Source organism: Kogia breviceps, chromosome 2 (genome assembly GCF_026419965.1).
Source record: "Kogia breviceps isolate mKogBre1 chromosome 2, mKogBre1 haplotype 1, whole genome shotgun sequence".
NCBI classification, from domain to species: Eukaryota; Metazoa; Chordata; class Mammalia; order Artiodactyla; family Physeteridae; genus Kogia; species Kogia breviceps.
In genome coordinates, this window is record NC_081311.1 from 41918437 (window position 1) to 41942935 (window position 24499).

General features: G+C 34.7%; 1 protein-coding gene across 5 annotated transcripts in view; it reads right to left on the reverse strand.

Annotated features, from left to right (window-relative positions):
* PCDH15 (protocadherin related 15) overlaps positions 1-24499 on the reverse strand; it is a 1516422-nt gene that overhangs the window by 121584 nt on the left and 1370339 nt on the right. For all 5 annotated transcript variants that reach the window (XM_067025124.1, XM_067025121.1, XM_067025122.1 and 2 more), the window contains 2 exons: positions 4947-5056; positions 2399-2539 (listed from right to left, as the gene is read on the reverse strand). In XM_067025124.1, coding sequence (XP_066881225.1) covers positions 2399-2539; positions 4947-5056 — 251 coding nt within the window. The remainder of the gene's footprint in view (positions 1-2398; positions 2540-4946; positions 5057-24499) is intronic.

Here is a 24499-nt window from a genome sequence, read left to right on the forward strand (position 1 = left end):
CATTAAACAAACTAACATTTAGCTTTTCAGCTTCACACATTTCTGAGAGGATAATTCATGAATTTGCTAACTGGTCTCACTGTGCATGTGTACTAGGGCATATGTAAGTATACATGGGTGTATTAGGTAAACATTTATTAGCCTCAGATTTACATTTAAATTACAGTGAGAACTAGTTTACTATACTCACATATGAAACATCAATATGTCTTTATGCCTAGAAATCAGAGCTATTTCTTGAAAAACGCTAGGGTCTACAACTTAAATATTTGGCAATTTTTTTTTTCTAATTCTAACTTTCCGTTTGTTTCAAAGAAAGATGACAAATGGTTTTCAATTAACTTTTACATTTATTTTTATTTGCAATAAGGTAGTTTACATCATGTAATTTAGAACTACTCTAGGGCTTCCCTGGTGGCGCAGTAGTTGAGAATCCACCTGCCAATGCAGGGGACATGGGTTTGTGCCCCGGTCTGGAAAGATTCCACATCCCGTGGAGCGGCTGGGCCCGTGAGCCATGGCCAATGAGCCTGTGCGTCCAGAGCCTGTGCTCCGCAACGGGAGAGGTCACAACAGTGAGAGGCCCACGTAGCACCAAAAAAAAAAAGAACTACTCTAACCTTTCAACTCCTGGTTCAATTGTACAATTCAATTGTAAATTAAATTGTAAGTATCCTCTATATTTTATAAGTCCTCTATATTTTATAAAAATGTAATTGCTTGCAGTTAAAAGATTTTAAAAACTCAAATAACTGGTCTGCTATTTTTTAATTTATTTTTATTTATTTATTTATTTATTATTTGACTGAGTTGGGTCTTCGTTTCTGTGCGAGGGCTTTCTCTAGTTGCGGCGAGTGGGGGCCACTCTTCATCGCAGTGCGCGGGCCTCTCCCTATCGCGGCCTCTCTTGTTGCGGAGCATAGGCTCCAGACACACAGGCTCAGTAGTTGTGGCTCATGGACCGAGTTGCCCCATGGCATGTGGGATCTTCCCAGACCAGGTATCGAACTCATGTCCCCTTCATCGGCAGGCAGACTCTCAACCACTGCGCCACCAGAGAAGCCCTGGTCTGCTATTTTTAAACAATTATGTAAGTGATGCATAATCACTGAAGACAATTTAATTCCTTTACTTCCAAAGACACACTGTATATAATCTGATTTTTCCAATGATTTGGTTGTGCTTTCACAAACAACTGTGCAGGCCTCTACCTTAGATCCTTAAGTGAGATTTGAAATACATGAACAGAAGTGATTTAGTTTTAGGATCATCAATTGCTGAACTGATACAGCAAACTCTGTAGCACATCTTTTGCCTCTCACTCCCACCTTGCTCACTCTTCTCTTATCCTGCTGGGGTGCTCTCTCTCTCTGGCATTCATATGTGTACTCTTGCTCTGGTTCTCAGGGTCTCTTCTTTTTTCCTCTTTCCTGTTTTAAAGATGCTGATTGATGGAGTGCTCTGAGAGTATGTCCAGAAATGGGCTCAGAGTAAAATATAAATGTTTCATACCCTGTTTTGTAATTTATACTTTCTCTGGGCCTCTATTCTGCTAGTAGTTAAATTAAATCAGGTTTTCCTGGGTTTTCTAGATTTTAAAAAATTTCCCATTCATTATAACAGCTTATATATGACAATGTTAAGTTACAAAAAGATGCATCGCTTAATGTGAGTATTATCTCAACGGATGGAAAAGAACAGTGTTTATCCCATTATCAGTAACATCTCTCAGAATCTATGCTGGCCCCCTTCACAAATTGGCTTTTACTTGGTTTGCTGTACTACACCGAAATGTTGAAGAAAGATTTTGCAGTCAAAAGATAGCTTAAGTCTCCTACTTTTCATTTACTGACAGTGACATTTTTTTAAAAAATCACTTAACCTTTTCTCATCTTTGTAAAATGGGGATAATAAATCTCATTTCCTAGAAATGGGTGTGAATTAAATATAATGCTAACATTATGAGGAATGTTAGTCACTCTTTTTAAGATGCATTTTCCTCTGTTCTAAGAAAATACAAAGTACCAGAAGCCACACAATTCAGGAAATGTATGGTAATCATGTGCCCCTTAACAATATACATTCCAAGGGGTTAGCCATAACTACCCAGTGTGATTAAGAATAAGGTTTTCTATGTACAATACACCGATAACGATGGCATTCCAATAAGATTGTGCAAAATCTGAAAACACTGTTATTATCTTGACATTTAAGAAGTATGAAGTCATTCTCCGCATTGTCATATATCAGATCTTAAAATGAATGGGCAATCATCTTTGAGTATTAATGATCTTTCTACGTTCTCCACTGAGGATTTTATTTAGACATATGTATTTCACTAGAAAATAAGTAAAAACACCATAAAATTCTTGTAAACTCCTTAAGTAACACAACTTACTTTTTGAAGGAACACGTAGGTTGGCGAGGACCACTTCCAGGGAATCAGCTTGCACTCGAAGTACATAGCTTGTCCTTGTCTCATAATCCAGAGGGGCATTCACATAGATTACACCCGTGATGTTATTAATTCCAAATTTGTCTAGAATTAAAACACAATTCCTTGGTTACTCTCTTCACACTATAAGGGAAAACAATTCTCTTTAAAAAGCACTGTGATTTTTAAAACACATATAATAAGAGTTACAAAATGCTGGCTTTGGAAACTCTGTTCCAGTCCCCCAAATTATCAACATCAGTGTTTCCTTAAATGCATGTTTTGAAATTCAAGTTTTTTTGAGATCCTCCTGGAAATTGATGTTTCAATGGTCAATTAAATCTGGGAAGCAATGCATACTATTTCCCTCACCGTAGATACACATAATCTTCTACCATACTAAATGCTTCTAGAAATATTGTTTTAAAGAAATCCATTTAATTTTGTTTAAGCAATTGTTTTATGACCTTATTGGATTATTATACTTTTTATGATTTAATGAATCTTATTATCCTGCAGATTTAGTGTTTTGCTAAGAATGTGAGAGGGAATAAACAGATTATTTAATATGTTGATTATTTAGAAAATATTATTTATTATTCTAAATATCTTAAAATATTTTGCCCTGAAGTCTATTTTTTTTTTTTTTTTTTCCTGTGGCACGCGGGCCTCTCACTGCTGTGGCCCCTCCCGCTGCGGAGCACAGGCTCCGGACGTGCAGGCTCAGCGGCCATGGCCCACGGGCCCATCCGCTCCATGGCATGCGGGATCCTTCCGGACCGGGGCACGAACCCGTGTCCCCTGCACCGGCAGGCGGACTCCCAACCACTGCGCCACCAGGGAAGCCCCCTGAAGTCTATTTATTAAAATAAATTTGGTCATATATATTTGAGTGAAGGGCAGGGCACATTGGCAACCTTTGTAATATCCCACCTCTTTCACTCTCTCTGTCTTTTCCTCACTTTGGTTTTCTCCACAGCATTTATCACTACCTAAACACTATATGTTTATTAGCTTAATAATTGTTTAATAATTGTTACTATCTCCTCTTATTGGATTGATAAATTCTATGAGGGCAAGGATCTATTTTGTTCACTGTTCTAAGTAGCTAGAAGGTACTGAGTACATGATAGATGCTCAATAAATATTAGTGGAATAAATTGATAAGTAAATGAATTGAATGTGAAAAGAATCATTGTGGTGGAGTGTGGGTAATAAGTAGAGCCACTTTTCTTAACTTCAAGGAAGAGAAGAGATAGAATCACAGAAAAAAATTATAAGAACGGATTCAGAAATCATAGCTTCAGTCAGATGTTGTTAAGTTCAAGGAAAAAGGAAAGTCAGTAATATTTGGAGAGGAGGCATAACAGCACAGGAGAAACAAAGAAAGACAATAAGAAAAGTACTACATTGAGCACTTGCTTCAGGGGCAGTAATTTCCAGTAATGGTTGGTCACTGAAATACTTGAAAACAGCTTTTATAATTTCCTTGCAAACTGCTTTACAACATTAACATTCGTTTATTTGTTTAATATTGAATATTCATGTGTTTTAAAAATGTATATTAACTGGGTTTTTAGTTAGTTAGCTAGTTTGTTTTTTTACCACCTACAACATGCCAGACCATTTAACTCATAAAAAGGGAAAAACCAGGGCTTCCCTGGTGGCGCAGTGGTTGAGAGTCCACCTGCCGATGCAGGGGACACGGGTTCGTGCCCCGGTCCGGGAAGATCCCACATGCCGCGGAGCGGCTGGGCCCGTGAGCCATGGCCGCTGAGCCTGCGCGTCCGGAGTCTGTGCTCCGCAACGGGAGAGGCCACAACAGTGAGAGTCCCGCATACCGGAAAAAAAAAAAAAAAAAAAAAAAAAGGGAAAACCAAAGGACAACTAACCTGTGGGTCACAGGTGAAACAAAGAATCAATATGCTAATTGAAAAACTGAGTTATGAACTTTTCCCACAGGTTAGCAAACCATTCCATTCTCAGTGAAGAGTGATGGTAGACAAAACTCAAATTATTTATTTACTTACAATGTTGATTATATGTTTGATTTGACAGTTTGAGGACTCATACAAAAGGTACATGGTTTTTATCATGGATGTGGCTCTTGGGGCATTCACAGTTATTTCTGTTCCTAAAATTTCTTCAGGATTCGTTAATGTATGACATGGGGTAAGGGCTGTGGATGGCACAGAACAGTGGCAAGAGACTACTGTAGGCTATGATTATGACCAAAAGCTGAAAGTATGCATTAATTTTGAACACGTTATTAAAATATCCCTCATTCAGTGGGAGGGGAGCACTTTCAGAATTGGATATTGAGTATTCCCTAGGGGAAATAGGTAGCATTTGTCAATATAACTGGATTTTTAATCAGATTCAGCATGTAGTTACATTTAAGTCAGACACCTCTTACTAGAAAAATAGGGTAAAGAGTAATTAAATCTGAAATTTTTTTCCAAATCTAAGTTCATTGTTTTATGATGAAAACACAGACTAAACATATACTCACCCTCTTCGTTTCCTGCAACAATGGAGTACACAATACTCTGATTGATGGCTGCAGCAGAAATTACACCAACCATAGTCCCTCTGGTTGCAAGTTCACTTACTGGAGGCGGTCTGCAGGTTTAGAGAAGATAATTTATTTTTCTTGTCCATTTTGTCATGATGGAGTTTTGAATTTAATAATAGAATATGTTAGTTTTTTTGTGTGTGTTTATTTAAATAATACTATTTTTTGAACTTTTCAACAAAGTAACACATTCAGACTCCAGCCCTAACAAACTATGTTCAAAATTATGCAAATGTTCTTTCTTAAGAATGTCTTGTCACCTGTATATTATTACTTTATTATCTGCCAAAAATTGTATAAAATTCATTTTACTTGTCTCAAACAACTCCTGGACAGAATGCAATAGGTAGATACAATTTGCTATCTCAAGTTGCTAAAGAAAAATATTGCTTTTATGTTGGTAATATTAGCATATTTAAGCAAATGGCCTCCAGATGTCTCTTTCTAGTCTAGTCCTTACCCTGCTCTACTTTAAACTTTAACTGTACTAAACGTATTTGAATGGATGGCATCACAAAATTAATATTTCTTTTGAATTCACTTATTTTACTTAACTGTAACCATATTATGCCCCCAGTACTATGACCCTTAATTTTATTTATCTATTTATTTTTAAATTTTTATTGAATTATAGTTGATTTACAATGTTATGTTAATATCTGCTGTACAGCAAAGTAACTCAGTTATACATATATAGTCTTTTTCATATTCTTTTCCATTATGGTTTATCACAGATACTGAATATAGTTCCCTGTGCTATATAGTAGGACCTTGTTGTTTATCCATTCTATATATAATAGTTTGCATGATACTTGTTTAATTTAAAAAATATATTTTCAGGCTTCCCTGGTGGCACAGTGGTTGAGAGTCGGCCTGCCGATGCAGGGGACACGGGTTCATGCCCCGGTCCGCGAAGATCCCACATGCCACGGAGCCGCTAGGCCCGTGAGCCATGGCTGCTGAGCCTGCGCGTCCAGAGCCTGTGCTCTGCAACGGGAGAGGCCACAACAGTGAGAGGCCCACGTAACGCCAAAAATATATATATATATATATATTTTTTTCAACAACACAATATCTCACTCTCAAAATCTCCATTTTATTTTACAATATTGGTCACAGTGACTAGGCTATTATAACTTTATCTTCATAAACTAATGCAAACAATCTCACTCTTACAATTCAAAGATACTTATATCATCCAACTCCAACAGATTTAGAAAATTCTTAAATATAAAGTTTTGACATCTCTGAATCTTTTTATAGTCCAGTCAATCTATCTAACCCATCTGATTTCTATAAGCTTTAGCCTCTTTCCTCAAACTGATAAGATAAATCCTACTGACACTTTCACATGGCCTTTTATCTTTCAATACTTACTCTCTTAATACTACCCTTCATTTTTATCTCCATCTTCTCAGTTCTTCTAATCTAGGTTACATTACACAATTATATTGTGCTTACATGAAGCCTTTTATAACAAATTCTGAGCTACAAATACAGTCTGAAAAATTAATTACATACAATCCTTCTTAAACATCTTGTCCAAAATGCTATGTTCTTTGCCACTGTACTCCATATACTTGATAGACTAAAATTACCTAAATGTAAAATGATCTATCTTACAGATAGATGCTATAGCACCTAATGGGGGTCCACATCTCCAGTGCATGGTCAATAACTGTTTCTTGATAAAGAGTAAGAACTAACCTGTATAATTTTTTAATGAAAATTATAAAGTATTTATCTATTTATCTGTTTGTTTAATTTTACTTCTCTGCATATTTTCTGCCTTCTTTTGTTAATAGCATCCAGATATTGCTTTGGATAACCATACTTCCTTAACTGTTAGTCTAACTGGTTTGGGTAGAACTGACCCAATCCCCCAGGTATATCGATAGACACATTATCCAGCTCTCGTCAATGAGGGCACTTTCTTTTGCTTTGCTCTATGTTCATATGTGGTAAATGTTTCATGCAAACCCAATGAAAGTCTTGTCCAAGAATGTTACTGTAACCAAAAAAAAAAAGGTTTTTTTTTTTGTTGTTGACTAGAATATTAATGTTTCTCCCTATGAGGGGGTTCTTGTTGATAATCATACCAACACAAATGAAATAACTAAAGGTTGAAAATACATCCTGTACACTTTGACTAGTAATCTAAATGCTGTTATACTTGAAGCTAGGTAAACTCATCATTTCAGTTACTAAAACAATAAATTCTCCTTTATCTAGTATTTCAATCACTTGCAATCAAAAGTCACAACAAATTAAAAAAATGTTTAGATAAGAAAAGGATACATTTACATAAGTAGGCATGTCTAAAGAAAGATATCTGAGGTAACACAATTATATTTTATAAGCAATTTACCTAGGCATCGTCACAGTGTCAGTTTAGTGAAATAAAGATGTCTTTGGTAATTTTGAACCTAAAATGACAGTAGACTACCACAAAAATGAGGGCACTTAGAAAAGTGACACTAAGGTTAGTTTTGATGGATTATGAATAGATATCTTTTTCTATGATATTTTAGATTATAAACAGACATTAAGATTAATTGTTGTTTGCAACATTGGCTACTGGTTGACCTTGGTGATTGTGAAATCGTTAAACCTGGAAAGGGTTAAAATTAAAGAGTTATGGAAACACAGTAGGATCCTCACCTTGGTATTCCTACCCTTGTGTATCTCCTCTTGTAGGAGGGGCAGACTGTGACCTGTTTCTAACGGACAGAATACAGCAAACAAGATGGGATGTCACTTCAGTGACTATGTTATATTAGATTATAACTTGTAACTTCTTGCTAGCAGACTCTGACTACTTCCCTTGCTGGATTTAATGAAGTGAGTGGAGATGTGGAATGGTGAGTTCTGACCAACAATCAGCAAGCAACTGAGGCCCTCAGTAAAACATCCCACAAGGAACTGAATCCTAGCAACAACCACAGGAGCTTGGAGGTAGACCCTTCTCTAGTCAAGCCTCAAGTGAGATTCTAGCCCTGGCCAACATCTTGACTAAAACCTGTGTGAGACTATGAAACAGAGGACACAGCCAACAAATTCCTGACCTACAGAAACTTCAAGATAATAAGTGTGTTGTTTTAACTCATTACATTTGCAGTAGTATTATTATGGTGCAACACATGGCTTGGATATTAGAGCAATGAATTGTTAACTTATGACAGATCAAATTTCATACAACTTAAGTTTGATATAAGAAAACATATGTCAGTCAAATTCTGTGATGATTTTCATATACTGAATTTCTTTTTGTGGAAATAGAAGCTGCTTAAATTGTTTACTCACCTATCTTGTTACTATGTGAGATAAGAGCTAAATTTTATACTTTCCATAATTATTTCATAATGAACTCTTGATCTTTATAAAGTATAGAAATATAAAGTCTGCAGCTAATATGCCTTCAGCTTTAACATTATAAAAATGCCATCTTTCATTTCAAACTTTAAAAATAAAATATTTTATGCATATTTTTGTACAATCAGGATGAAAATGATTAACACTGGAAAAAGCAACTGACATACTTTAAGAAGGAATTCAAATCCTATGCCCACCACTAAAAACATTTAAACTTCTATTTGTTAGTAAATGTTTAAAACAGATTTACTTCTAGACAAACTATCTGCTCATTAACCTTTGTCTTAATTGTTCCAACACACTCCTTTCTACCAGAATCAAAACATACTATAAAAATGCAATTTTCTCCTGGCTAGAATTAAATCAATCTTTATGATAATGAGCATTAGATTATAAAATTTCAACTCTTTTCTATTTTATTGCCAGGGAAGGCCCATTTAATTTTTGTTTTATGCCCTGGAAAGTACAAGTTACATGATGGGGCAAATTACATATTCCCTTGCAGTCACATATAACTTGAATATAAGATGAAGGAGTTGGTGTAAATCAGAATCCATAAAATCAGATGTTAGAGAGGATAAAAAGATAAGAAAGTTAAATAAAATGGGTTGGGAATATACTAATGGGGAAAGGGGTGGAAAGGAATTGGACACTACATACTCTATTTAATAAGGATAATCAGCATGCAATAATGCAAGTCCAGAGTAATTTTAAAATGGAAAAAGGAAATTCAAATTTTTATGTAAATTCTATGAACTTTTACATTTTGGCATCCAACGAAATTTAATTTTTAAAGCATCACCTGACTTGGTTTGATCTATGGGCTGACAATTTATGATTTTTACAGTAAACTATTTGTAAGGTATTTTCCAGTTCTACCATTCTGAGTCTGATATAATGTGATTTATCATTCCCCTTCTTCTTCCTGTAGAATACAATCAAAATCTATTTATTAATTTCAGAAGCAAAGAATTATAGCCAAATAAATGATTCCTCATAAGCCACTTTTTTTAAACAATTTTTTCTCTTGCTATCAATTCACATAATTGTAGCTGCACTTCATTTTATAATAAACAATGTATCATTAACCCTCTTCCAATTTAACTTTTTAACAACTAATTCAAAACTAATAGCTGTTTGGAATATGAAATTCAAGAATTCTACTTTTTAAAGCCAGATTTACTGCCAGTATAGTTGAGAAAAAGCCCTCATACAATAAAAGACACTTGAAAGAGCTAGGGATCAATAGTGAAAATATATAGCCTTACTGATGAAGCTTAAGAGTCAAAAGACCAACTGGATTCCCTTTCCCCAGAAAAGGGTTGCGAGAGGATGCTAAAGAAAATGGTATACTTTAAACAGACATGGACTTTGGAGCCCTGGAGTGACTGACGGTTTTACATTTTTTAAATGCCTTAAGGAAGGACCTTCACTAAAGGTTCTTTTTCACAAAGCTTGATCTGAATTGGGTTTAATGCCTACATGTCCTGACATATTCCAGATGGCAGCACTGGCTCCTATTTATCCCTCAAAGGCAGCACTTTGGTCATAGTTTACATGAGGTTTCATTCTTTATGTTCTACGGGTTTCGACAGAGGTATAATGTCATATATCCACCATTGCAGTATCATACAGAATATCGTTTCAGTGATGGAAAACCTCCTGTTCCTCATTTATTTGTCCCCTTACCCCCACCCAAATACCTGGCAACCACTGATCTTTTTATTGTCTGTATACCTTTGCCTTTTCCAGAAGGTCATATATTTGGGATCATATAGTATGTAGTCTTTGGGGCCTGACTTCTTTCCTTAGCAATATGTGCTTAAGCTTCCCCCCATGTCTTTTTGTGGTTTGATATGTTTTATTGCTGAATCATAAATGTACTACAAATAGGGGCACTTTAGTAAGAAGAAAGTTGATCAAAATAACTCCAAATCTGTTGTTTAGAAATACATTTTTGCAAATAAAGTAAGTGTGACCTAGAAAAGTTAACTGCTACAGAATTTATACACAAAACACATACACCATAATTTTCTTGTGAATGTATAAACTAATTCATAGATATTTGTCTAACATTTAAAATTGATTTTTTGGAAAATATGGATTACAATAAATCTCTCAATTAAATATTTTAATGTATCTGAGTCATCTGAATAATGACAATCTAAAATAACGGAATGTGTGGTTTCCAAACGTTAGCCCCAGTTTTACAGTATAAATATAAAATGAAAGAATTATTCTACAATTTAAATTTTACTTTTATCATTGGTTTTAAGAAATAACAGTAAAAGTAAATGTTATATGTGCTGCATAAAGCTCCTAATTATTTTAAATGCTGTGCAGTTTAGGATATAAAAGTGTTTGTAAGTAAGTGCTATAAAATTTCACTGGGATTCAATCTGGCTCTATTGCTTTCTTTCTACAGAGAGACAAATTAATTTATTTTGACGTGTGAATTCAATATATTTGCAAATCAGTGTCAATTAAGGAACTCTTTTTATATCTACTATGAGGGAATTTAATGAAAATGGGAAGGAAAAAAAAAACACCCACTGGAATTCCTGTTATTTGTAACCTTGGAGTAATTGCATCACCGTGATCTAATTTTACATATTTAACTGAGAAAAACAGTTTAAAAAAGACGTGAATCAGGAGAGAGACACCAGCTTTCCTACAGTTCTTAGGATGGATTGTAGATAAGAAAATGAATGAAAGACCAATGGTTAGACACTGTTTTTTACATCTTTTCTGAAATGAACTTACTATTGTTAAAGAGTTTTGCTTCTATTCAGATACATGAAGTGACCCCATCTGGAAGACAAGAAAACTGAGGTCCTGAGTAGTAAGCATTTTCTCAAGTTCAGAAAACTACTTGAAAGCTAAATCTGTAATCTGTTTGTTTGATTGATTGATTGACTGATTTACTGTTTGAATTAATAGAGTTTAATCTTTCTTAGTCATTGGCTCTAAAACTTTAAACTGTAAAAATTAGCTGAATAACTTTTTAAAGTTTCAGACTTTTGCATCATGCTTAAAGATTCCCATTTAGTAGCTCCATAGAGTCAGATCCAGGAATATCATTTATAAAAGGTCCCCAGGTGATTCAGATAGGAGTAGTTTGAAATCATATCTTTGGGGAATAATGGTCTTTCTCCCTGCTGCCTTCCTCTGTCTTTTGCTTCCCTCACTCTACTCACCAAGCTTTAGTGCTTACTTCCACAGCAGTGAATGTCCATTCACAGACTAGAATTAAGCTAAGAACACTCTCCTCAGATTCTAATAGCTCTGAGTTTGAATTATGGCTCTCATATTTACTAGCTATGTGACCTTGGGAAAATTCTTAGTTTCCCTGATCTTATTTCTTTATTTGTAAAATGGGGACATTAACTAGATCAGAAGATTGTTCAGTTCACTAAAGAATATAATGCATACAAAAAGTTTTCCTTACACCTAGCATATGGTAGGTACTCCATAAATTATAGCCATTGTTAATATATCACTTTATAATCTATACTTCTGGAAGTTTAGCTTAAATAGTATAATGATGTATAGCTCTGTCTCATAGACAGTAGACACAATAAAAATAAAACTGGAATACTTATTAATATATATCTTGGCTAATATTGTAGACTATGTTTTATGCACTCTGATTTTCCCTTTTCAGTTCTCAATCACATCAATTTTATATCTGAAATGGGGATAATATTTTTACTATCTTTACAGCTTTAAATTTTTAGACTTTTTGAGGTTTCATTCAAAAACAACTACTGCGGGGTGGGACTGGTACAGGCTGGCTCTGAAACTTAAACAACAAAATCACTTAAAATGTAACGATTTTATGCATAGAGGTTTACTCATTCATTCAATAAATATTTACTGAACATATACCATGTGCCTGACATCCACTAGGCAATAAAGACATAAAGACAGGATAGAGGAAGTGAATTGTGCAGTCATGGAGTTTATAGCTTCACAAGCAAACCAGATAGTTGTGTAAACAGTTAACAGTAAAATGTAGTAAATACATTAATACAAGATATCTGGTTAAAAGTTCAGTAGTAAACATGGCATGCACCATTTATATTTTATATTCCCCAAATACCAACGAAGTATCTGTAAGTGGAATCAGCGGGCTGCATGGTTTGATGAAATGACTAGACCGGGCATATTCATTTCTGGCTAGTTGATTTACTTGCTAAAAATAGGCTACGATGTAGGTCTTTATACACTTAGTAACAACCTCTGAGAAAACAGTTTTGTATTTTGGCTTATTTATCAACTTGGTGTTTTGTGACCACCTAGAGGGGTGGGATAGGGAGGGTGGGAGGGGGATGCAAGAGGGAGGGAAATATGGAGATATATATATACATATAACTGATTCACTTTGTTATACAGCAGCAACTAACACAACCATGTAAAGCAATTATACCTCAATAAAGATGTTAAAAAAAAAAGAGTGTTTCTTTTCTCCTTTATAGATGAATCTGTACATTTGGACTTTTTGAAGGGCATGACAGTAAACTTTTGAAACAGGCTCTCTAATGCTTTTATTTGTTGTTTTCTATTGATTCCACTAGACTCTGTGCCATTAGGTAAGAAATAGTCAAATAAAGATGAGAAATCACCATAGAATCTTGAAATATATTAGTGTAGTCATACACATAACATCAAAATAGATACTCTGGTAGAGCACTTAATATTTCAACTCAATTCTACTTTTAACAGTTGAATGAATGTACTACCTCAAAAATAGCATAATAAAAATAGACGTTCAAATTCTGCCAGAATTTCTAAGAAAGAAAGAGATAAAACGTTTTTCATTAAGTGTTATTCATACCCTAGAAAGACAGTAAACATTTACAATCATGCCATCTAGGTAGGAGGATATATATCTTAAGTTGTATTAAGTATTCAACACCTTAAGATAGATAAATTCAACATTATTTTAGGAAGTGGGGGTATTTCATTTTCATTTAAGTTTTTGCTAAAGAAGCTGCAATTAATACATTAATTCTAGATTTAGTTTTTATTATGATATATATTTTTTATATATACGTAAATATGTGAAGTATTACTCAGTCATAAAAAAGAAGGGGATCCTGCCATTTGTGACAACATGGATGGACCCTGAGGTCCATCAAATCTCTAATATGCCCCAAATTTCTGCCTCATCTTACAGTAGTTTATGTTCATTCTCTCTTCCTCAACCATACTGACCTTCTTAAATCTTGGAATGTGTCTTCTCCTTTCCAATTTAGGATTTTTATGCAATCAATTTCCTTTCAATTCCTGAGTCCACTATATTCCTTCACCTACAAGTCTAATTACTACTTATTGACATCTCAACTCCTGTTTTTTTCAAAGAAATTTGCTTTAATATCCCCCACTGCTGCTGTTGTGTGCTTTGTTATAAGTGCTCATAAAGCACTTTCTTTTCTGTTCTTTTCTTTTCCTTTCTTTGATATCACTTATAAGTTTGTAATTATAATCTGTTTCTTATGATCATTTGATTAATTTCTGTCTACTACATATATTATAAGATCTCTGAGGGTAGGAACCATATTTTGTTCAGTGTTATTATTTCTAGTGCAGTTATGTGTTCAATAAATATTCATTGACAGAATGAGGAAAGGAACTAATGCCACTTGAATAAAGCAGCCATTTTACCTCATTTGTAAACATTTTCAATGTTTGTCTTCTCTTATGAATTATACACTTTAGAGAGACCATGTGTTCCCTATTAACTGTTCTATTTTATGCTCTGTACATAGCATTGTGCCTATATATATTTTAAAATTTATTTATTTTTGGCTGCGTTGGGTCTTCATTGCGGAGAGTGGGGGCTACTCTTCATTGCGGTGTGCAGGCTTCTCTTTGCAGTGGCTTCTCTTGTTGCGGAGCACGGGCTCTAGGCATGCGGGCTCAGTAGTTGCAGCACATGGGCTCAGTAGTTGCAGCACGAAGGCTCAGTAGTTGTGGTTCACGGGCGTAGTTACTCTGCGGCATGTGGGATTGTCCTGGATGAGGGCTCTAACCCGTGTCCCCTGCATTGGCACGCAGATTCTTAACCACTGCGCCACCAGGGAAGCCCTGTGCCTATATTTTTTTAAATTATTAAATAAATTAGTGGACAAAGATGTTGGATGAATTAGCAAAATTTAAGGAAAAATAACTTTAATTTTCCTGCTTCATCTTTTTCATCCTACCCTGAACTGAAATTCACAGCTCACAGAACATTCTAAGAACTTTGATAAAAAGACAAGTAAAATATAGCATCAGTGAGACAGAAATACGCTTCACAAACAATTCTGTAAGGGGCCCTGTTCATCCTGGACATCAGGAACTTGACTCTGAAGTGTGGGAATATCCCTCTACATGACAATCGTTGAAGGAGATATTTTGTTTATGAAGATGATTAGAAGATGATATAAAGAATAACAAACCATATTTGGTAATGAGAACCATATATCTTTAACCATCACATATATATTTAAGGCATTATTATTTAAACTAACATTCAAATTTCATAGAAATTCATTCCCTACCTTGCAACTAGAGTGATATTTCCCTAGAATTTTTTAAAATAAAAAACTGCTTAAGATCTCTTAACCAATGAGGGTAGAGAAATTAACTTGTGACATTTTGTTTTGCTTAGTATCTACTTTTTCTTCCTCATATCTTTATTTACTTTTAGGGAATTATTAATTCCCACTTCTCTTGTTTTGAAAATATGGTAAATGTGTGCTATTCTTCCAAACACAGAAACAGAGGCTTTTCATCTCATCACATGGGGGCAGCCAGAAGTCAGGCAATTAGGATTGCTTCTTTCCTTCCTCTGTATAAACTCCTTGAAAACGAAAACTACATTAAAAAAAAATCTTTTCATGACCAACCCCTGGCATAAGCCTATTAAATACGAATATCACAACTACTTTCTTAAGCATGTTTTCTGTACCTAGCACTTTACAAAGTCCTTTCTCTTGTATATAAAGTAAGTATCAGATCCCTAGGTAAGTTGGCCTCAGGGAGCTTAGGTAACTTGCCCAAATTCAAACAACAGCTGATAAAAGGTGCAGCCAGGATTTAAACCTTAGGACACTATTAAGTTATTTTTTCCTCAAAAAAACCGTTTACATTAACCATTAACAAAATAAAAGTAAAGAACTATATGCTGTACTTGAACTAAAATTTCTCGTAGAGAGAATGCAATGAAAGAACAGAATCTATAATAACTCTTTGTATGGAAAAATTTGTTTTAAATTCTAAACAGTGGATTTAAAATGAACTGTTAGAACTTGAGTCCTTTGTTGTTGGAAGACTTGCTTCACTCTGCTCTGTGAGCAAATGTCAAAAACTAACCTTGAACATGTGAAGGAGAAATTAAATTCCATGTGGATACAGAGAAAGCCTATGAAAGCTGAAATGAAGGATTGTCAGAGTCACTCTTTCAATAGTGAAAGAGGCAAAATCTATTATCTTTGAGGCAATATTTTAGTAGTGCCAAAAAGAAGACAGGAAAGGTTATCTTCAAGTGAAGTCAGATCTTACATTGAACAATAAATCTAAATTAAAATAGAAAACAACTTTAGCAATCAAGTGATGCTCTCTGCACGTGGGTTTGTTTTATACTTCTAGTTTTCACATAGCTTTCTTTTTCTTTTTCATTCTTTGAAATCAAGACCAATAATTCCTCCTAAACTACTGCACTTATTGATTAAAAATCTTTTCTCAAAATTCCCGAATCCAAAATTGTATGGTTTATATAAGAATAGTGGCAATTTTCCTCAACATTAGGTAATTTTTTTTTTTTTTTTTTTTTTTTTTTTTTTTTTTTCCGGTATGCGGGCCTCTCACTGCTGTGGCCTCTCCCGCTGCGGAGCACAGGCTCCGGACGCACAGGCCCAGCGGCCATGGCTCACGGGCTTAGTTGCTCCGCGGCATGTGGGATCCTCCCGGACCAGGGCACGAACCCGTGTCTCCCGCATCGGCAGGCGGACTCTCAACCACTGCGCCACCAGGGAAGCCCAACATTAGGTAATTTTAATTCTCCTGAATGATGAAATGTTAACTAGAACTGCTCACTCATCATTTCCTTGGCCACTGTGATAACATTGTTTTCATTTTTTATAGTATATAAAAATGTATGGATTTTAAATTATGCTTTTTCTCTGTTTTTGTATATCAGGAGGTAGACTGTTTATCTTTTAGAGTTCTTTATAAAATCTACTCTATTTTTATTCTTCAGTATAAAACCATTTGAGAAACATTTTGAATATAAATTGTACAAAATTTTTGCATTGTCATTTGTTACAAGATTCATGCACATTAATCAGCAAAGTATCAATTTTTTATTTTAATAGGAAAACTGACAAGATTATTTTCTTCATTCAAGTGTATCTGAATTTTTTAAAAAGTCAAGATATGTATATGTATGTTATTCTTATTTTGGATTTGATATATTAAATTTGAATAATACTAGAAATTGAAAATGACTTACGATATTTTTCTAAGAGTTAGCAAAATAACAACTTGTTCCAGAGGTTAATAAAAATACCTTACAAGGGCTTCCCTGGTGGTGCAGTGGTTGAGAGTCGGCCTGCTGATGCAGGGGACACGGATTCGTGCCCCGGTCCGGGAAGATCCCGCATGCCGCAAAGCGGTTGGGCCCGTGAGCCATGGCCGTTGAGCCTGCGCGTCCGGAGCCTGTGCTCCGCAACGGGAGAGGCCACAACAGTGAGAGCCCCGCGTACCGCAAAAACAAAAAACAAAAAACAAACAAAAAAACACACGCATATTTGCCCCTTCTCTTTTCTATATATACAAATATAAATTTTGAGTTTCTATGTTTATGGAAATTACATTTTAAAATACATGAATCCTTAAAAACTAATATAAATGTGGCATTAAATCATGCAAAGTTTAATAATCAATGTTGATACACTGCCATTTTAAATAAATACCAAGGTATGTCTATATTGGTAACATATTTGTTTAGAAAATTTGTAAATAATTATCTTTGGTAAAATTTTTGATAAATTGTATAAGATACTGCATTTCCCACTCAAAATCAATATTCACATTTAGACTCTATGATCTGTTCCAGACACATTGACCTTTCCATGATATTTACTTCTAAAACTCATGACTAGTGAATCCCAGTGTGTTTAAGTCTTAGTCCATCATCTTGAGATGAAGGCCAAATGTCATTCTTCTGGATGATAACTCACTTGACCTACAGGAGTCAATCTATTCTCAAGTAATATTATGTGTTTGAACTACTATTGGGATTTTGACATTTCTGTCTGGATTAAATGAAAGATATATAAAATGTATTTTCTGACTATGAGAGTGTAACTATTTTCCAGAAGATCGAAGTAGATAATTGACTGAAAACCTTTTATTGGATATGAAGACATGAGGCAGCAATGAGAGTGTGCCTTTCAGATCTCCAACTATAGGAAGCATGCTTGACCAAGGTTCCAGTTGCTGTGCTCTGAAGTATATTTCTGTGTTTATATGAATGTCATGTTCCTAGGGACTGCTTTCAGATAGTGATTAAGAAAAGTGGAGATGTTAAGGTAGGTCCCTTCCTGGGAAACATAGGGTATATCTCTGACATCGGACTATGGTTTGACTCCCGAATCATCATGCAGAAACTTACTGAAATGACACATTAGTCACTCAAATGACACAGTAGGCTAGGATGTTTACATATGAGCTTTTCTTTTTTTTTTTTTTTTTTTTTTGTGGTACGCTGGCCTCTCACTGTTGTGGCCTCTCCCGTTGCGGGGCACAGGCTCCGGACGCGCAGGCTCAGCGGCCATGGCCCACGGGCCCAGCCGCTCCGCGGCACGTGGGATCTTCCCGGACCGGGGCACGAACCCGTATCCCCTGCATCGGCAGCCGGATTCTCAACCACTGCGCCACCAGGGAAGCCCTACATATGAGCTTTTCTCCCTGTTCTTCACTTGGGGTCAGAATGCATGTGCTTTAAAGTTCTCCTAGCCTTACCCTGCTTTCTCTTCATCTCTCTCCCGTAGGTATTTCCCCTAATAAAATACTTGCCTATTAAATCTCATCTTGATGTCTAATTATCAGAGGATGAACATGAACTAATAAAGTACCTTAGGGGATTAAATTCAAAAGGAGTATTAGTATTTTGAAAGATATAAATTAAATACAAAATATTCATGAACATTTAGAAAAAAATTTCTAGGAAAATAAAGATGAAAAACTTTAAAAGATATTAATATAGAACTGTAATATATATTAAAATAAGTATTAATATATATTGATATATTAAAATGAAGATGAATAAATTGAATAGACTTAATATATATTTATGTGGAGACAAAAAAGAAAGCCTTGATTGTGATAGTTAACCATTATTAAATATTATAACAATGTAGAAGAGTTTGCCATATGGATGTATTAAACCAGTATGAGAAACTGGAATTAATATTCTTTCAATTCGGCAACTTCATGGCTACTATCACTTTATCTGTTCCATATTAATGGCAGATATTACCAGGTATGCAGATTTCTCTTTCCCAATAAGCACAACCCTTATCAAGATACCTGCTCATTATTAATAGGAGAGTATTATTTGTCACACCTATCTTAAGTAAGAAGTTTAGCTCAGTTTCAATTAAAGGGTAGCAAAATATGTCACCCCCCAAATAAGATGCTTTGGTATATTGATTATTTTGAGCAGTAGTAGGTACTTAGAAAACAGCAAATGCAGGGAGAGGCTTTCTCCGAGTTCCCTTATCTACCTAAAGACAAATCCTCCAAAAGGAACTTAGTCATCATGGATTCTCTTTCCAGGAGTTTCATCGACCAGTAAAGATTTACTCTTTGCACAGGAGAGGAGACTAGAAGTGAATAGCACAGCCAGGCAAACTTTCTCCCAAACTTATCATACTTTCCATCTATTCCAGGGACCAATTCATCATTCTTAAAATTATTATTTACTCTCTTCCAAGAGGCCTACATCCTTCCTCCCCATTTCCTGTTAAGATGGTATTTAATCCTGTATTCTGAAGCCACCTATTTGTGTTACTCATCACCCTGTGTATCTCTCATGTATACATGAGAGATACGTGTTAATAAACTTGTTTGTTTTTCTCTTATTAATCTGTCTTTTATGACAGGGATCTCAGTTAATAAATCTGAAGGGTTCAAGAAAAGTTATTTTTCCTCCCCTATATTTATACTACTTAAAATGAGTAAATGCTAAAATTGATGAAGGCTCAGAGAAAAATGCATAAAAAATAATTTAGAAGAGTAAATGTACCAATAATAACCTAAGCATGAGGAATGACTTCCCAATATTCACAGCTATCCAAAGATTGAAGGCGTGAGTTTCCCACAACTGTAAGGTTTTTAAAAGAGCGTAGTCAACTTTGTGGAAAGGACATTGGAGAAATCAAGTATAAGTTATTAGGTTGAATAAATGGTCTTTATGGTCTGTTTCATCCATTACATGGTATGACTTTGAGAACAGAATTTTTATGAGTAAGATTACCTATTTTTCTCTACTTCCAATGAAAATCAAATTGTGAAAAATAGTTTAAATTAAGATATAAGACTTAATATGGATTGAGAGAAACTTCTTAATTGCCTGAATGGTAATAACTCAAAATTTATGATTATTTGTATAAGGTAGGGCCTGATACTTGGACTTATTCATCGCAAAAAAAAGAAAAAAAAAAGAAGTGAAGCCAGCTGGAGATGATTTTTAAGAAGGGAGTGTTGTTTTGACAACCGAAGATAAAGAAATGCCATTCATTCTTTAAGAAATTATTTCAAGGAAAGGGAGGAGAGGAAGAATAAAGAAGGATGATTTGGGGCATTCAGACTTTAAGACACCTAAATTATTGATATGTCTTTGTCAAAAAGAGAAACTGAAAGAATCAAATAAAACAAGAATGATGCAGGAAAATGAAAATTTGTTACACTTTTGAAAATTTTGATTGTATGCATGCTTCCAAACAACATGATTGCTTATTTACCATTATAAAAATAAATATACAGTCTGAAGAGTTACATACTTTTCAAAAGTTTTAAGAAGAACTCAGTGTTTTCTGGAAAAAGTAGATGTTCATCTAATGACAGATGAAGTAGATGATGTCTTGATCCTCCATTTAACCTAATTCAATGACTCAAAGAAAGATTGGTTTGAAGAGGTCATTAAATTAACAAAATGAGTCTGTTTTAAGTATTACAACTGCTTGAGGGACCAAAGAGAATCTAGTGCATACTTAATAATAACTGTAAATCTGGCCATTATAAAAGTAAACATATATCAGTATGGGGCAAATTGCATTCTCATTTTTAGATTCCTCCCACCCTTAAAAAATATTTGAAGCCAGACCATCCAGAAACAACTTCAGTTCACAGGATTTGAGGAAAGACAAAGTCAAAATTTTTTCCAACACATAAAAATTATCTCCATATTATAAATTATAAACAAGAAAATAGTGTGAGAAATTTCTCTTCTAATTTTGATAAGCTAAATTATTTCAGTAATATAGTGTGGTCTATAAAATCCTTGAATAATTTTGAAGAATTTTCCTTATTTCTTTTTCAAAGAACCATTAGCAGAAAGTAAGGAACTTTTAAATTATGAATAGGAAACAGAGGCATAACATACGTATGTGAAAGAAGCGTTTGACTTTTTGTTATATTGCCACTTTTACATTAACCAGCTAACCTACTAAGTATCTGTAATCAAAAATAGAGCTACCATATGATACTACAATCCCACTCCTAGGCATATATCCAGAGAAAACCATAATTCAAAAAGATACAGGCACCCCAATGTTCATAGCAGCACTATTTACAATAGCCAAGACATGGAAGCAACCTAAGTGTCCATCAACAGATGAATGGATAAAGAAGATGTGGTATACGTATATACAATGGAATATTATTCAGCCATAAAAAAGAATGAAATAATGCCATTTGCAACAAAATGGAGGGACCTAGATATTAAGTGAAGTAAGCCAGACAGAGAAAGACAAATATCCTATGATATCACTTATATGTGAAATCTAAAAAAAATGATTCAAATGAACTTATATAGAGAGCAGAAACAGACCCACAGACATAGAAAATAAACTTATGGTTACCAAAGAGGAAAAGGGAGGGGAGGGATAAATTAGGAGTTTGAGATTAACATATACACACTACTATATATAAAATAGATAGCCAACAAGGATCTACAGAATAGCACAGGGAACTATACTCAATATTTTGTAATAACCCATAAAGGAAAAGAATCTGGAAAAGAATATATACATATATATTTACATATATACACATATATACATATATATTATATAACTGAATCACTCTGCTGTACACCTGAAACTAACACAATTAAAATCAACTATACTTTAATAAAAAATTTTTAAAAAATAAAAATTACATAGCTTAAAACCAAAAAATGTAGCTGTCAATCTAGTAGGTTTTTCCTTTAGTAAATATTAAACTGTTTACTATGATGATTATGAATTTCTTATTGCTATTTTTACTTTTATAATTTTAGAAAAAAAATTGTTATACTCCAGCAACGAAGTTATTACCAGTAGTTCAACATGTAAATGTTTTTAATTCCATAAAAAGAATAATGAATTTTGTTTCCCTGTCTAGGTAAAACCAGTACATTGGAAAAAGGTTCATCAAATAGTAAATGCCATCTCTCAAGTTTTTTTGATGATCTCCACAAAGCTACTCTACAGCTCATGACTCTCATTTACACTCTGCCATAATGGTTTCTTTTTCATTTTCTTTTTGCTTTACTTTAGTGATGAAGACAATTAGACTTCTTAGGAAAATGGAGAAAGTAGTTAACTGTAACCAAATAGTAAAGCAACAATAGTAAATTATAATTTAACTTTAGCTTGAAGTCCAGTAAGGTTTGGTTTGGAATATATATTAATATTTGATAAGCTTAAATAATTTAGAATAATTTAAAACACCCAACAATGTTCATATGAGATTTGCTTTGAATTTAAAAAAAGTATTCTTTTACGATTTTAAGAAGAATGTAATCTATTTCACCAATACATATTTAAAAATAAAAATGTTTCTATACTATTACATCATTGGTTCATGTACCCAACATTATATATTCTTAATAGAAACTAAGCGATTTTAAAATGACTTACTGCAATTAAAATCTATAATTTGTCTAAAATTACATGTTAAATGTGCTAGTTCTCCACAAACACCATTTTCCCTTTTTCCTCAATAATAGAAGTGGAACTAGGACATAGCAGCCTAGCAAGGAGAAGTATTTCTCCACTCTTTTGTGGCTATGTATAAACATTTGCCTGGATTTTCAAGATGGGATGTGAGCTGATGTGAAGTTTGCAACTCCGACCTCCCTTGATTTAGGAAATCCCTAGATGTGGATTTCTGCCCCTGCTCCCTTTCTATGGACTGAGATGGCAGTAGTTGGTTTATTTTGAAACAGAATGTCACAGATGGAAGACCATAACTTGGCCTGGGTGCCAGAATGCCCACATGGAGGAACTGTAAGAAGAGCTACTGCCAACCTAAAACACTCACTTCAGACTCTCACATGAGCCCCAAACACATGGATTTTTATCATTGAACTTTAGGGGATTCTTTTTACAGCAGCCCAACCTACCCTAACTAATCTTATTATCCTGAGATTTAAAGATTTCATGACTGACCATTCAAAAAATAACTGGGCCAGGGGAGGGAGGCCCGGTTCAAAATTCTAAAACACATGAGTATTTTATCTTTAGGACCTCCCTTTATTACTTAGTTATTTGTTGAAAACTAATTTTTTCCTAAGGAATTCAAAAGTCAATATTGGAATGAAGACATTCCTAAGATGTAAAAACCAAATATACCTCAACTTGCAATGCTAGCTATCTTGCATTACTGCTTTCTATTTGTAAACTATAAGCATCCTCCTCTCCACACCGTACAAAGATCGGAAATCTTGCATTATCATTTTGTGATTCCCTGAAATTTGATCACGTGAAGTTGAAGTTTTTCCACCAGGAACAATTCTGTAGCGGAGGTAAAATTTTACCTCTAGCTTCTTAGGTTTTTTAGGCTGAGCCCAAGTATTAAGCTAACATAAAACAGATTAACAAGAGAAAGCATACACATTCATATAAGTTTCATGTGGCATGGGAGTCCTCATAAAGAAATGAAGACTCAAAGAAATGGTGAAACCTGCATACGTTTATATTAGGATGAACAAAGAGAAGCAATAGTGGAAAAGTAACTAAACTATGTGATGAGGCTAAAAGAAGATATAAATTATCTTATCAAGGTCTGTTTGTATAGAATTATCTTGAGTTTCACTCCCCATTCAAGAATGTTTCTTTTTTCCTAGTACAGGGAGGGCATCTTTCACACTGGGGGTTTTTAGTCTCCTGTTTTCAGGAATAAAAGGTGAGATTAGAATGCCCTTCTTGCATCTACTGTTTTTTTAAGTGCTATCAGCTCAAAATAAACCTATGCCAAAGCGACATATTTTGGGGTGGCATATTCTGCCATTCTTTAATTCCAACACAAGTCACCATCCTGAAAATCAAGGATTAATAAGATTGTTTAGTGTCTCTGGAAGTTTTATGCATTCAGCTGAGGCAGTAAATGAATTTGAAAGAAAAATAAGAGAGGGAAGGGGACTTATGAGGTTAACAACAACCTTTCTCCCTTCCTCCCTTTCTTCCTTCTTTCTTATCCTTCTCTTCCTCCTCCTCCTCTTACTTCTTGTTTCTCTCTCTCTCTCTCTTTCTTTCTTTTACAGAGGGAAACTGTGTTGCCCTTCACAGCAATTTGAAACACTGCAGGCATTTTGACAAAGATACTGGTTGAACATATAAAAAGAAAATACCAAACATGAACAAAAATATTCTTCACAAATATTGTTTTTAAAATGACAAACTGGGCTTCCCTGGTGGCGCAGTGGTTGAGAGTCCGCCTGCTGATGCAGGGGACACGGGTCCGTGCCCGGGTCCGGGAAGATCCCACATGCCGCGGAGCGGCTAGGCCCGTGAGCCATGGCCACTGAGCCTGCGAGTCCCGAGCCTGTGCTCCGCAATGGAGGAGGCCACAACAGTGAGAGG